The sequence below is a fragment of the Mytilus californianus genome, unplaced genomic scaffold (genome assembly GCF_021869535.1).
Source record: "Mytilus californianus isolate M0D057914Y unplaced genomic scaffold, xbMytCali1.0.p SCAF_1, whole genome shotgun sequence".
Lineage (NCBI taxonomy): Eukaryota > Metazoa > Mollusca > Bivalvia > Mytilida > Mytilidae > Mytilus > Mytilus californianus.
Window position 1 is genome coordinate 53,025,854 of NW_026262581.1, and position 17,116 is coordinate 53,042,969.

At 32.4% G+C, this 17,116-nt stretch overlaps 1 protein-coding gene across 2 annotated transcripts in view; it reads right to left on the reverse strand.

Annotated features, from left to right (window-relative positions):
* LOC127721154 (NACHT domain- and WD repeat-containing protein 1-like) overlaps positions 1-15,552 on the reverse strand; it is a 123,388-nt gene extending 107,836 nt beyond the window's left edge. For both annotated transcript variants that reach the window (XR_007991063.1, XM_052227830.1), the window contains exons 1-2: positions 15,441-15,552; positions 1,117-1,454 (exon numbers count right to left, since the gene is read on the reverse strand). Coding sequence is in view for 1 of the 2 variants with exons in the window: in XM_052227830.1 (XP_052083790.1) it covers positions 1,117-1,454; positions 15,441-15,532 (430 nt within the window). In the remaining variant the exon portion in view is untranslated. The remainder of the gene's footprint in view (positions 1-1,116; positions 1,455-15,440) is intronic.
* Between the last annotated feature and the right edge of the window lie 1,564 nt (positions 15,553-17,116).

The following is a 17,116-nucleotide window of genomic DNA, read 5'->3' on the forward strand; positions in this document are numbered from 1 at the left end:
ATATATGAAAAGATTTTTTTTTTCTTCTTTCTTTAAAAAAAAAAAAAATCTTTTTTGGAAGAAGGGAGAGTATATCACCAAGGAAAAATGAGGTATTTTTCCTTAGCAATATTTTTGAATAGTTTTGTTTAAAATATTATATAAATCTATATTTTCTTTATTACTTTTAGGATGAATTAAAGTGTTAGAATATCAACATGTCAAAACTCAGTAAGGGCTTATTGCAAATAAATTATAATTCACATCTCAAAGAAAACATAATTAGACTGTCTTTCTTAATTCTGGATTAGGGATTAAGGTAAACTTGAGGTAAAGCTATTAGCACCTTCAAAATATTACAATAAGACTGTAATTAGCTATTTCCTATTTAAGATAAAATACAATAGAAGTGTTATATTTTAGTTACAAAATTCATACTTTAACTTTACATTGTAATTGATAAAAAGGTATCTAAGGCACCATATGTTCAAAAGTCAGAATTAAAATGATTACCCTCCCCTTTTTGGGAGTTATGTATTTTGATTGGTCAAGTAACTAGGATATACATTAAATGATTATTGAGATTTGAGAGAATGGGTTTAGAAAGGGACATGAATATATATTAACTTTGTGTAATTTAGAGGATGAGGGAATTTCAGGCTTTGTTCACATCATGGTGACTTAGTCGCATATTCGTATACATGTATGACTTGTGTTGTAAATATGAATGCTTATCTATTCGAGAATAATTAATATACAATCATACAACTTAGTGTTTTATTGACTTCTTGTGCGGTAAATTAAAGTAAACCAGACAATGCGTTACCTATGCTCTACCATCACTATTCAGAGTTAGTTCCCTTACAAAATAATATGATCAGAACTGGGTCGCAGAATGTCAGCTAGTTCCCCCACTTATTGACATGCGATCCAGTCCGGTCATAGAGTACAAACAAGATTCAGTTTAAACCCACTCCTGCGTGTTGAATCATTCACTGACAAACAAGTGTGACAGATAGTGATTGGAGATGTTAACACTGGTTTATATATGAAATGAAGAAGATAAGAAGTTTAAAACTGATGCCTAAAAAAGAAAAGAAAAAATTTAAAACATGGCAGAAAATGTCATTTTCTTACCTGTAAATGTACTACTGGTAAAAATTCTGATTATTCTAGCAGGTGATGTGAATTCCTTGTTAAGATTCCCCTGGTAAACTGCATCTTTCTTCATAGAATTCTCAAGAGTTGCCATTGATCCAAGGATCATTTTCCTCAAGTCATCAGCTTGTTTTTTTAATTTATCAAGATCCTCCATATTTTTTCTTTTGACTGATTCATCCATGACCTTAGCAGGTGATGGATCAGTTTTCTTGTCAGAATCATCAGGTGGTTTGGGTAATGGTGGCTGTATAACAGAGACTTTGGTTTCTGGCTGGTGACTGGTAGGAGTACTTGCAGCTGGTACTTTAGGTTTACTGTAAATCAAACAAGAGTCCATTCACTAAAATATATTGCCTGCTTTAAGGATGTTTGCTCCTCTCTTTCAAAATAACAAGCTTTTTAAAAGACTGTAATAAATTGATAGTATATGAATAAAGGAAACTTACAAGGCAGAAAAAAATAAAAGGTCTCTGTCCTTGATTTTGAGATATAATCAATTGAAAATTTGGCAGGAAATGATTCTCTCTAGATTTTTCGTAATTTAATATTAGCATCTTTTTCTTTCAAAAACTATGAAAAATAAACCAAGGATCTTATTAGATTTTTAAAAATGGCTTCTTAAATTTTAAATAATACAATTATGAAAAGCAGGCTTTACAATAAACTAGAGGATTTCGAATATCTGACAAAAAGTCATAAACTGCTTCGCTGAGCGCAGCTGGATACGACCGCAGAGGTCCAACCCTGAACAGTTGGGGCAAAAATGGACACAATATTTAAGCTTGATACAGGTCTGAATTTGGATTGTAATTAAATATTTGACATATTATAGGTTTCTGACACAGAATAAATGTAGTCGAAGAACTTGAAATTGGTTATATGATTTGAATTTATATTCAATTGAAGATTTCTTGCTGTTGTGCAATACACTGTACTGTTGCACAATACTTAGTAAATCTGTTTTCAGACTATATACAAAGAATTAGCAAAATAAATTGTGACCCCCAATTTTTCTTTTGGAAAATTGATAATTTCTTAAATCTTGAGGAAAAAAAAATCCCCCCCTCCCCAAAAAAAAGAAATTTTGTTTAACCTCCCCCCCCCCCCCCCCCCCCCCCCCCCCCTTTCCAAAAAAAATTAATACTTGAAGAAATTTTCTTTTTGTAAAATGTCCTACAATTTAAGAGACATCCATACACTTAAACACAAGTTGTTGTCTGAAAACTAGAACAAGAGGCTGTCAGGGAGACAGCAAACCGTATTTTCCTGCAGAGGTCGAACCCTGAACAGTTGAGCAAGTATGGACAGTACATTTAAACTTAAAACAACTCTGAATTTGGATTGTGATTGAATATTTGACACATCATAGGTTTGTGACACAAAATGAATGTAGTCAAAGAACTGATATATTTGGAATTGGACATTTAAATACCTATTATGGTCTAATATCCAAAATCTAAGTACATATTAGAATTAGCATATCAAAGAACCCCAAGGATTCAATTTTTGATGAAATCAGACAAAAGTTTAATCTAGGACCCTTTGGACCTCAATGTGGACCAATTTGATAAAGGAGCCCACAATCCAAAATCTCTCAATACATGGTTAGATTCAGCATTTCAAAGAACCCCATAAATTCAATTTTTGTTGAATCAAACAAAGTTTAATTTTGGACCCTGATTTGGACCAACTTGAAAACTGGGCCTAAAAATCTAATATTTAAACAGAGTTTAGATTCAGCATTTGAAAGAACCCTGTATATATATTTAATTTATGTTGAAATGAAACACAGGTTAATTTTATCCATAATATTTTCTGTGCAAATGGAAATAACTCAAACTGGATAAATAGTTCTCTAAAATAAGATATGATGCAATTTTTCAAATTATAATCAATAATATAATAACAACAACCAGTGATGACTAAGTTCTCTAAAATTAGATATGATTTAACACTCAAACATTGTTAGAATCAGCATATCAAAGAACCAAAGAATTCAATATTTGATGAAATTAAACAAAAGTTTAATTTAGGACCCTTTGGACCTCAATGTGGTATTATCTTATTAATAATGAAAAGCTCAACCATTTACAAGTTCTTAAACAGGAGGGGGGTGGGGTGACCCAAGGGGACTCACCTTATATTTCATTTGATTTGTTTTATTGTCCCATACAAGAATATATACGGTTTCGGGTTTGGGATCTTGACCATTTACAAGTTTTCAAAAAGAAGGGGGGTATGGGTTACCCCAGGGGACTTTCCTTCAATTTCATTTGATTTAATTATTGTCCCATTCAAGAATATATATGGTTTAGGGGTGCGGATCTCGACCGTTTACAAGTTATCAAAAAGAAGGGGGATGGGGGTTACCCCCATGGACTTTCCCTATATTTCATTTGATTTGTTTTATTGTCCCATACAAGAATTTATATGGTTTAGGGGTAAGGATCTCAACCATTTACAAGTTCTCAAACAGGAGGGGGTGGGGGTGACCCAAGGGGACTCGCCTTATATTTCATTTGATTTGTTTTACTGTCCCATACAAGAAAATATATGGTTTTGGGGTGGGGATCTTGACCGTTAACAAGTTTTCAAAAAAAAAAGGGGGTGGAGGTTTCCCCAGGGGACTTCCCCTCAATTTCATTTGATTTGTTTTATTGTCCCATTCAAAAATATAAATGGTTTTGGGGTGGGGATCTCGACCGTTTACAAGTTATCAAAAAGAAGGGGGTGGGGGTTTCCCCCATGGACTTCTTCTATATTTCATTTGATTTGATTTATTGTCCCATGCAAGAATATATATGGTTTTGGGGTGGGGATCTTGACTGTTTACAAGTTCTCAAAAAGAAGGGGGTGGGGGTGACCCCCATGGACTTCCCCTATATTTTCATTTGATTTGTGTTATTGTCCCATACAAGAATATATATGGTTTAGGGGTGGGGATCTCGACCGTTTACAAGTACTCAGACAGGAGGGGGTTGGGGTGACCCCAGGGGACTCGCCTTTTACTTCATTTGATTAGTTTTATTGTCCCATACAAGAATATATATAGTTTCAGGGTGGGGATCTTGACCATTTACAAGTTTTCAAAAAGAAGGGGGGTGGGGGTTACCCCAGGGGACTTCCCTTATATTTCATTTGATTAGTGTTATTGTCCCATACAAGAATATATATGGTTTAGGGGTGGGGATCTCGACCGTTTACAAGTTTTCAAACAGGATGGGGTGGGGGTGACCCCAGGAGACTGGCCTTATATTTCATTTGATTTGTTTTATTGTAACATACAAGAATATATATGGTTTCAGGGTGGGGATCTTGACCGTTTCCAAGTTTTCAAAAAGAAAGGGGGTGGGGGTGGTCCCGGGGACTCCCCCAATATTTCAATTGATTTGTTTTATTGTTCCATACAAGAATATATATGGTTTAGGGGTGGGGATCTCGACCGTTTACAAGATAAAACTCAAATTTATTTCCATGAACCAGTAACAAAACACCAAAATAATTCTCTAAAATTAGATATGACTTAACCACTAATAAATCTCTAAAATTAGATATGATTTTATATCTATCAATTAAACGCATCACTTTTCAAAAAAAATAACTCAAACTTATTTCCATAAACCAGTAAAAAACCAGCAAAATACTTCTCTAAAATCAGATATGATATATATATTTCCATATTATAATCAAATTTAATTAATAGTTGCTAATATTGTTTCTTTCATGTGTCAAATCTGCAACTTATCTATCAATGTCAAAAACTTTATCTCATAATGAAAATAGATTATTATCTAATTAAAAACAAGTTCAGATTCAGCACTTGAAAGAACTCTATATATATTTAATTTATGTTCAAATATAACACACACAAACTGATTAATTTTCCCAGGGGACCTGCCCTTTATTTCATATGATTTGTTTTTTGTCCCATACAAGGATATATATGGTTTAGGGGCGGGGATCTCAACCATTTACAAGTTCTTAAACAGGAAGAAGGTGGGAATGACCCCAAGGAACTCACCTTTTATTTCATTTCATTTGTTTTATTGTAACATACAAGAATTTATATGGTTTCGCGATGGGGATCTTGACCGTTTACAAGTTTTCAAAAAAAAGGAGAGTAGGGGTTACCCCAGGGGACTTCCCCTAAATCTAATTTGCTTTATTTTTTTAGAATATATATGGTTTAGGGGTGGAAATCTTAACCGTTTACAAGTTTTCAAAAAGAAGGGGGTAGTGTTTACCCCTGTGGACTTCCCCTATATTTCATTTGATTTGATATATTGTCCCATACAAGAATATATATGGTTTTAGGGTGGGAATCTTGACCTTTTACAAGTTATCAAAAAAAAAGGGGGGTAGGGGTTACCCCAATGGACTTCCCCTATATTTCATTTGATTAGTTTTATTGTCCCATACAAGAATATATATGGTTTGGGGGTGGGGATCTCGACCGTTTACAAGTTCTTAAACAGAAAGAAGGTGGGGATGACCCCAGGGGACTTGACTTATATTTCATTTGATTTGTTTTATTGTAACATACAAGAATATATATGGTTTCAGGGTGGGGATCTTGACTGTTTACAAGTTTTCAACAAAAAAAAGGGGTGGGGGTTACCCCAGGGGACTTCCCCTAAATTTCAATTGATTTGTTTTATTGTCCCATACAAGAATATATATGGTTTAGGGGTGGGGATCTCAACCGTTTACAAGTTTTCAAAAAGAAGGGGGTGGGGGTTACCACTGGGGACTTCCGTTGTTTTTCATTTGATTTGTTTTATTGTCCCATACAAGAATATATATGGTTTAGGGGTGGGGATCTCAACCGTTTACAAGTTTTCAAAAAGAAGGGGTTTGGGATTTACCCCCCGTGGACTTCATCTATATTTCATTTGATTTGATATATTGTCCCATACAAGAATATATATGGTTTCTTGGTGAAAATCTTGACCTTTTACAAGCTATCAAAAAGAAGGGGGTGGGGGTTACCCCAATGGACATCCCCTATATTACATTTGATTTGTTTTATTGTCCCATACAAGAATATATATGGTTTAGGGGTGACAGATCTTAACCGTTTACAAGTTCTTAAACAGGAAAAAGGTGGGGTGACCCCAGGGGACTCGACTTTTATTTCATTTGATTTGTTTTATTGTAATATACAAGAAGAAAAATGGTTTCAGGGTGGGGATTTTGACTGTTTACAAGTTTTCAAAAAGAAGGGGGTGGTGTTTACCCTCCTGGACTTCCCCTAAATTTTATTTGATTTGTTTTATTGTCAAATACAAGAATAAATATGGTTTAGGGGTGGGGATCTCAACCGTTTACAATTTCTCAAACAGAAGGGGGTTGGGGGTTACCACAATGGACTTCCCCTATATTTCATTGATTTCTTTTATTGTCCCATACAAAAATATATATGGTTTAGGGGTAGGGAGTTGACCGTTTACAAGTTCTCAAACAGACACGCTAGGGTGACCCCAGGGGACTCACCTTTTATTTCATTTGTGATTTGTAACATACAAGAATATATATGGTTTCAGGGTGGGGAGCTTGCACATTTACAAGTTTTCAAAAAAAAGGAGGGTAGCTGTGAACCCCAGGACTATCCCAATATTTCATTTGATTTGTTTTATTGTCCCATACAAATATATATGGTGTAGGAGTAGGGATCTTGACCGTTTACAAGATAAAAGCACATTATCAAATTGAAGGGGGGTAGGGGTAAGAATATATATGATTAACGGACACTTAATTATCTACAAAATGTCTAATAATGAACAGAAAATTCCAAACTTCATTTATACAGTAATACTAGTAAGTTTCAAACTGTATATATACAGTCCTACAGATCTTATCAGAAAACAGAAAATTTTCAAATAAATCTGTCACTCCAATGATTATCATATGCTAAAATATTTCCAAGATCTAATTAATAATGAAAATAAATCATTATCATATGCTGAAATATTTATAATATCTAATTGAACAGAACTATGGTTGTTTAACATAGTACTCTATCATAATTAATAATGTAATAATCTTCAAAATGCCTAATGATATAGCTTATAATCATTACCACTTAGGAAATAGATAATTTTCAAATAAATCTGTCACTCCAATTTTTATTCTGAGATAAGACAAATCATAACATAATAACAACAGTAAAATATTTTAAAATTCTACTTTTGGATATTAAAAATGGCGATAACTCACAAAGGAGATATACTAAAATCTTGAAAATTAATAGAGACCTTCATTAAGTCCCAGGAAACAATATATTTAAATTTGAAAAAAATTGTTAAAGCGTTTTCATGTTATTGTGCGGACACTGTTTGGCAGCCGCAAAACCGCCCAGCTGCCCGCCGTATATCACCATTTTAATAACTGATATTTCCTTCGAAAATCCGGTTAAAAATGACTGTTTTGGCCCCTTTTTGGCCCCTAATTCCTGAATGGTTTGGGCAATTACCCCCAAAATGAATCCCAACCTCTACTTGTGGTATTGAACCTTGTGGTACAATTTCAGAGCAATCAAAATACTTGTACACAAGTTATTGTCCTGAAACTAGAAAAATGCATGTTTTGGATCCCTTTTTGGCCCCTATAAATTCCTAAACGGTTGGGACCATCATTCCCAAAAACAATTCCAACCTTCCTTTTGTGGTATTGAACCTTTTGCTTAAATTTCATAGAGATCCATACACTTAAACTAAAGTTATTGTCTGGAAACCAAATGTCTTCGGACGACGACGTTATAGCAATATACAACTGCAAAAAAATGGTCGTATAAAAAACAAGAGTAGCAAACTCGTTTACAAGTTGAACTGTAATCTACTGCTCACTTATGATACCCCATGCAAAAGGAAGTTGAGCAGCATTGTATGTGAAAACCCATCACACTGTGAGTAAAGCATGCTCACAGGAAAGATTATACCTAATTTAAGGATGGTCAAAATTATTATGCAAGAAAAAATTGTAGGGGTTTCTTACCAGCCATTGCTGCTGTCAGTGTAAAAGTTTAATGTTGACTGTAAAAAATTAGTCCATTTAACAATAAAATTCTGAATCATTTTTTTTAATCAAACTTTTTCTTCAGATGCCATTTCTTAATTAAACTTGAGGATTAGCTTCTGTCCAAGTTTCATAAGAATCTATGACATTTTACTAATTTATCATGTCAAAAAACTTAAAAATCAGACTGTTTATAAATGTTAACTGCAAGCCCATCTGTCAGTAATAAACTAAATTATATATTTATCAGAAAATATGGAAAAAAGAAAATAAATATTTTCAAATTTTGATCTGGATAATATCTCTAAGTCACAAAAAAGCTTCTGTCCAAATTTCATAAAATTCAATGAAGGTTTGATAAAGTTATTGATGTCTAAAATACTTTAACTCCAGACTGAACCTATAAATGTTGAAGCCGACGTTAACAGAATGTAGGATTGCTATGTCTTGCTTCAGCGACATAAATGTTGCATGCTAGACAAAAATGTGGCAGAAATGTCCTACATGGCAATAATATGTAAGAATTTATAAGTATTCGGCAAACAGGTGGTTGATGAGAGATGAATGTGAAAATGAGTCACACAGCGATATGAAAACACATCATATGATAAACCACATGCTCACAGGAAGCTTGTTACCAAATTAAAGGAAGCATTGATTTGTAGTTTTTGAGAAAAATGTGACAAATTTTGTTGGTTGGCTGACTTCATTGAAGTAGGGGTATAATGAATTTTAAATGAATAATTATGTTAATAGTCTTTGAGATGATAGTCTAACTACTTTTTTTAAATCAAAGCATCTTTGGTGCTGCGAGAACACAATCTGGCTTGAACATTAATACAATTGCAAATGTTCATATTGTCATTTTCTCTGTAAATGTTTTATTCAAAGCAGTTGTTGGAAGCTCTTTTAACAAGTATTGAAAGGGATATACATGAAACTTGATTAAAATGTCACTTACTTTTGTAGATATTATTCTAGTAATTTTTTTATATCTAAATAAAGCATAATTAATAGCTGAATAAACTTTTTTGGATAGTAACCTAATAACATCTGCTTATTTGCATATTGTAAATGTCAACTTCATTTTGGAAAACTGAGATTAAATTGTCATTAGTAAAGGCGTACCAAATTTTTGTTTAGTCAGTCGGACATTTCTTCTAATTTCGTTTTAAAAGTTGTTTTCACTGTATAAATTGCTGTAAGGCGATCCAAACAATCATTGAGGCACAACCTTGAGCCCAAATTAATAATTTGTGTTGAACACGGTTCCTATTAACTAACAAAACAAGGATAGAAATGTAAAACATCAGTTGTCAGATTGCATGGAGTAACACATGTACAGTCATTTTCAATATTTATTCATTTTAAAAAAACCACAACGATACATATATTATTACCTAAGCACACCTTGCATTCATATGCTAAATGAACATTTGTTGATATTTGTCTAATATATCTTTTTATTTTCATATAGTAAATGTCATCTGTTCTCCATTTTCATATAGTAAATGTCATTTGTTCTCCATTTTCATATAGTAAATGTCATTTGTTCTCCATTTTCATATAGTAAATGTCATTTGTTCTCCATTTTCATATAGTAAATGTCATCTGTTCTCCATTTTGGATAACTTGTTTGAATAATTTCATCTGTAAATGAGTACAATATTTATTTTTTGCTAGTTAGACATTTCTATTTGGAATTCATTTTGGAACTTTTATCACTGTACAAACTGATGTCAGGCATTTCAAACATCCATCTAGACACAACTTTAAGCCTAGTTATTTATTTTGTTTTTACTGACTGAAAATACAATGATAGAAATGTAGAACATCAGTTGGATGAAGTTGGTAATTTTCTACATTATGTAACTCATCTATGGTTTTCAATTATATGCCTTGAATTCAGAATTCTGCCCTTGAAAGCCATTTGGCACTTAGAAGATGAGACAAAAAACCTTAATGTTTCAAAAGATTTTTTCCAAAACTGGTATCATGTGAAGTAAAATTCAAAAAGTAAGAATGTAAACATAATACATTTAATATAAGCTACATCATCTTTATACACATGTTGGAAAAGCATTAAATTTTACATGACAAATGTCACTATGCACAAGTTTAATTAAAAAAAATTGTGTCATTTCTAAACAAAATCTAATAGCTTAGTGAAGTAATGTAAACATCATTTGACAATGTCTTGTACACTATATGTAAAGTTTATTCCATTATTTGGTTCTCTTGTACTTTTTGGAACGTGATTTTTGTTTGCTGGGAGCCTCTCCCTCATCGTCACTATTTGATTCTGTTGATGGCAGAGGGGTGTCTGCAAGTGCAAGTCTCAATCTGAAAGTAAATTTTAAATTTTCACAGTTCTGACTCCATCACTACATGTTTTGTTTAAGTAGTTGTCATAGGGATTAAAGAAATCAAAAGAAATCAATGTTATGGCATCTTGCAAAAGTTATACATCAGAGTTCAAGTCTGAATTATTCTATCAACATAATTTTGTATGCATTATTAAAATATCAATATCCAAACGAAGAAAATTTTGCACTCAGAACAATAAAAATTTTGATCATTTCACCAAGTTTCTGATTTTTTCACTTATTTTTGGATGATGATTTTAAAATGCTTAAATTTTCTTTCATATACTATCATAAAGTAGCATTTTTGTTTAAAATCGAAAACTAGAATTAAAAGGGTAAATATATTTATTTTTCATTCTTAAGATATGAAGACTATTGATTATCTTTATATGCACCTGGGTTAACCAGCCAACAAGTAGTGTAAGGTATATATATAAGGCACTTGAAAAAAATTGATAATTGTTAAGAGTGGGCCTCATTGGGGTCTAAGCATGACGCGGGATTGCCAATTTTCTGTAAGCGTGACACGTGAAAGTCAAATTATTGTGCCGTGAAAACGGGAAATGAAGTCTAGCGGGACACGGGAAATTACAAAAAAATGAGAATTGCTTACGTACATAGTGTAAGGGGGATACGGGAATCTGACAAAACAGAAAGCGGGATCAGAACCCCCCAATGAGACCCCCTTAAGATTACTATGGATTCATGGGATAACAATCTTCGTGGATTTCAAGAGTAAAGATTAACAATGAATTTAAATCCTCAACGAAGTACAAATTTTCTACAGGCTTGTACACAAGACTTTGACAAATCCACCAAACATAATTTTTCCTCAATCTACGAAGAATTGGTACCCACAAAAAATAAATGAATCCACACAGTACAGAAGAACTATACCATAAACTGAACACATTCTTTATCTACCGGCCCCAAGCCAGGAACATGTAGTCCACTCATAATTGATTTTTCTTTAATGTATTGAGCTTAAAATCAGACTGTTAGTGTTTTTCTGTTGTATTGTTTCAAATTTTGTTATCTGTGGCCTTTTATAGCTTTAAATGTGGAGCAGGATCTGCTTACCCTTTGGGAGCCACTGAGATCACCCTCAGTCTTTAGTTTTCTATGTTGTGTTTTGTAGGCTGTTGCTCGTCTTTCGGTTGTTTTTTGTTTTTTGTAATGGCAATTTGTCAGTTCGTTTTTAGACTTAAAAGTTTGACTTCATCCCTTATTTGGTATCTTTCGCCTCTCTTTTAAAATGGAAAGGGTTTTGCTCATTGTTGAAGGCAGTACATGTACAGTATCCTGAGGTTGTTCAAATACTTGTTCTATGGTCTATTTGGTGGATAGTTGTGTCATTGCCAATCATACCACATCTCCATCTTTTTATATTATAAAGAAATATATTCCATATACTGTACTTAAAATCAAAATGTTTTTTTTTTATAAACACAAATGTGACAGCAACACAAGAACATTAGTTATCAAATAAAACAACATCTGATATCATCATTATAGGCGACTAAAGTTGATGTGTATTTAAAGTGATCTAAAAGTTATCTACATGTGATAGCACATCAAAATAGCTAAGGCCATAAAAAAGTAAATGTTTGTTTGCCCTAACCTGACCTACCCAGAAAATAGCTGCCTACTTAAAATCTTTTATTGTCCTGATGTAAAAAAAATTTTTTTTATAATCAGATAGGTATGAAGACTAAAAACATCCGACACTACAATTTCTCTTTGTCGGAAAAAAAAGAAAAAGAAAATGCCTACCTACCTACCCATTGTCTCTACCTTAGGGGTAGGGTTTGGGCAAACCAAAATATTTTTAAGTGTGGCCTAATTATTACATGTTGATTTATCATCCTTTGACTGAGGTACACTATTTTTTTCTTTCCATTTCCTTAAAACCTAGATATTCAAACTTTTGTTTCCTAAAAATATATATGAATCTCTGTCTAAATAGGAAAAAACACTTATAACAAGGAATTATTTGAATCTGGAATAATTATGAATTCTGGAAAATTGATTAGAAATGTATGATGAAAACTAACCCAACTAAATAGGGTTAGCCATGCGCGCATGGCTAAGGTTAATTTTAATTTCACTATCATTTCAGTATGAACTAACTAACCCCCCTTAGCCATGCACGCATGGCTAACCCTATTTAGTTGGGTTAGTTTTCATCATAAATTAATCATCAATTTTCCAGAATTCAAAATTATTCCAGATCCAAATAATTCCTTGTTTTATAACATATAAGTAATGTATCAAATAGAAAATGATGTATTCCTGAGTTCACATTCACTGTACATGTATCAGACTAATAAACATTAATTTAACATGTAAACTATGCAAAACATTTAGGGTCAATGATCAAAACATGCCTGAATGTGCACGGCCAAATAATTTTAGTTGAAATAAGACATGACAATGCTTATACAACTGCATACCAAATTATATCATTGATTTATCATAGGATTCCATTAAATTGACCTAATCACAAACTTGAACAAATTGTTGAAACAGCTCCCTACCCTGGAAACAGCAAGTCTTAATTCCTGACTCTACAACTTGGGATAGGAGAAAAAAACGCAACTTTCAAAGATGAAACTCAAAACATATTTTTAGTTTCAATAAATGTAATAAACATATATAAACAGTGTAAATCATATTTTATTTATCCATATATAGTTAGTTACCTTGACTTTCTCTTCTCTTTTTCTGTCAATATAGTCACTTCTTCATAGGGTCTTATTTCTTTTTATCTAATGGTATCACAGCCTTGTCCACTGCTAACACAGGTTCATTTAATTAAAATTAACTTCCAGTGATTCCAAACTATATTTGTCTTCATTGGGGCATTTGGTCTAACATGCAATATTTCTTTGAGCAAATTGTACATTACAGGATTTATTTATATATATATATAAAGAATTCTCAAAGATCTAATTAGTCCATATAATTTGGTCTAGCAAAACACAAATCTATGATCAGGAACAATAAATCATCATCATTAATAGGTTCAATTAACTAATATGGGCAATAGTGCATAAATACCAAATTTATAGGACTGTATTGGATGAAGAAGATTTAAGTTTCTGATGAATACAGCAGATCCAAAGGGTTGTTTCCAGAGAAATGGGCCATTTTCATTTAGCTCTAGTTTTACAAAAATATCTTCATAAAAGGTGAAAAAATGTTCCAGCCCTTTCTTGAAAACGTGAAGCAGTTCAGGTAATCCCTTTACTAATTTAGGTACAATTTTAAAGCCTAATAGCATGAATAAAAATGATATGAAAGTCAAAATTAATTACCATTCTAATGTGTTCACATAAGTGCAACTTTGAAGTAAAAGCTATGATATAGATGTGTTGTCTACATTAAAGGAAAAAATATTTACAGTATCTTTATTTAAAGCCCTGACATATACATTTTTTACATTATACATCCAAAACCAATATTTCTATGTCATGTATGACTTGCGACAAGACACTTTTCAGTTTTTGTAACAAGAAGATTGCACTAAAATGTCTTGCCTGTATAGTATTTACTTATTGCTGATTGTACGACACACCAAATATATATATATTAAATGTCTATATATATATCTTATATTTTTCTTAAGTTTTAAATTGAACTAATATCAGAGGCACAAGAGAGTGGTGCCAGGAGACACTTAAGGTTCATGTGGACCCTTCGGCTAAAACGGTTGCGTTTTCACCTCAAATAGATATAAGAAGATGTGGTATGAGTGCCAATGAGACAACTCTCCATCCAAGTAAAAATTTATAAAAGTAAACCATTATAGGTCACAGTACGGTCTTCAACACGGAGCAAGTTGGCTCACACCGAACAGTAAGCTATAAAGGGCCCCAAAAAATTACTAATGTAAAACCATTCAAACGGGAAAACCAACGGTCTAATCTATATAAAAAACGAGAAACGAGAAACGAGAATCACTTATGAACCACATCAACAAACGACAACTTAACTGAACATCAGATTCCTGACTCAAAATTTACTCTAAGTACAGACAAACCTGTGCATCTGGAAAAGTTTTAAGGCATAGCATGCCCTAGATAAATAAAATTCATTGCATTGTATGTTTTAGAAAATTTAAAACTTAACTGGATTTTGCAGTGCACTTTTTTTCGTCCCTTCAGAAGATGATAAAATTAACAAACAGTTGAGTTTCACTTGATATGGTCCACTCAGGTACACAGTTTAAATCAGAGGCGGATTTAGGGGGGTTCAAGGGGCCCGGGCTCCCCCTTTTGAGGGAAAAATTTGGTTGATTATATAGGGAATCACTGAAGCATGACTGGAGCGGGCCCCCTGACTTATGTAAATTTCTGGATTCGCCACTGTAAATCACCAATTATTGTCAGGTATCTATTGTCCATCTATTGTCAATGTCAATCAATACAGTTCACTTCAATTATTACCTGTGGGGAAGTTCTCAAACCTCTTTCACAACTTGGTTTATTTGGCACCTTCTGGAGGAATGAAAAAAAGTGCTTAGGCAAAATCCTGAAGTTTTTAATTTTCTAATACATAAAATGTATTTGAATTTGATTTATCTAGGGCATGATATGCCTTATTAAAAACTTTTCAAGATACACAGGTTTGTCTGACAGTCTGTACTCTGAGTAAATTTTGAGGTGAAAATGCAGCCATATTAGCCAAATTGTCCACATGAACCTTAAAAATAGACTAGATTAGCAGCATCCTTCTCCCCTAGATCAGTATCACAGGCACTTGTTTCATGTGATGGTAAAAGCTCCCTAGGAGGGGACCCTTACCATCCCATGAACTGATGAATAAAGCACCTGTGATCATGGTGATCAGTATTTATTAATACTTATATGTTTGCCATTAATAAGAGTAGCTAGTGCAATAAACATTATGTAAAGTTACCTTTCCCTGGCATTACTAGTTGTTTCCTTCTGATTTGATGGAGTGTGTTTAGTACCAGAACACCCCAATTCAATGAGATATTTTCTATACATCTCTAATACTCTATGTCTATACGCAAGGATTTGTATACAAATCCTTGACGTAACCAAAGATGTATATATAAATCATATGTAAAAAAAAAGGTTGTGCTTGCTTTAAACAACTGTCCAGTTTCGTTTGTTGCTTTTTTCAATTTTCAAATTAAACTTAGTATCATGAATACACTTAAGACACTTGGAAATATTTTTTCTTCAATTTTATGTTAGTATTAAGATTAAAAACATATTGTGAGAAAACATTTGAAGAAACATTTAGTTTATCGAGAAGGCGTATGCCAACAGGTGATTGTAATTACAAACAAGCAGCCCCAATATTTGTTTACACAACCGTAACGACAGTATAAACAGCACTAGTCCAAATAATTGACCGTCCGTTCAAGGGCTGTATAATGTATAGCCAATCAAGGTCGTTAAAAACTTCCATATATATATATTGATAATTTGTTTGACTACAGGCGCTTTAAGTTGAAATTTGATTAGACGACATTTATGGCAAGCCAAAGTGGACAAAAAGAGCTATTTTCTAATATTAAAAAATCATTTTCTTATATTAGAAAATCATTTTTTAATATTAAAAAATCATTTTCTAATATAAGAAATTCATTTTTCAATATAAGAACATGATGTTTTAGTATTAAAAAGAAAATCACTATTTCTTAATATTAAAAAATGAATTTCTAATATTAGAAAATGAATTTCTAATATAAGAAAATGAATTTCTAATATTAGAAAATGAATTTCTAATATTAGAAAATCAATTTGTAATATTAAAAAATCATTTATTAATATTAGAAATTCCTTTTTTAATATTACAAATTTGAAAGTATTTTCTTATATTCGAAATTCATTTTCTAATATTAATAAATGATTTTTTAATATTACAAATTCATTTTTTAATATTAAGAAATCATTTTTTAATATTAGAAATTAAAATCTTCATCACCAAAGAGTTTTGACTTGTTTATTTTTATTATTTATATTCAATTACCCCTCCCTGTTTACAAACGGAATTAAAAAAAAATGTCTGAAAGAAAGAATGAACTGAATCAGATTTTGCTAAGCATTGACGGGGCAGCTAAGAAGTTGAAACCCTGATTAGAGATGCCTCAACTAAACTGGAAAATGGAAGAGCAGAATTAGATGAGGAAACCGTTGAACAGCTTCAATCGTCACTGGTATCCATGTCAAGACTTTCCAGAGACATGAGGAATGTTCCTGTAAATTCTGGCTACAAAGCTGATAGACCTAAGACATTTATGGAATATGCAATATAGACCGAATTTGCCTTCCTTAAATAATTTTGCTTTAATACAATGTCAAATTTGATGTAAAGCCAATTTCCCCTGATCACTTTTTTTTCACAGAAGCGTCAATTTCAAAAAGTGCTGAAAGAAGAAAAAATAGGATTAAAACCAGGAATAAAAATGTTTTTGATCTATAGCTCGATTTTATATCAAATGATATGTCTGAAAAATAATTAGTTTAACCCCCCAAAAAAGATGAAAGTCAAATAAATTATTATGCGGAATGTGCCGTGTTTTTATGTAGGAAAACAGGGAATCCTTTATATGATTTTTG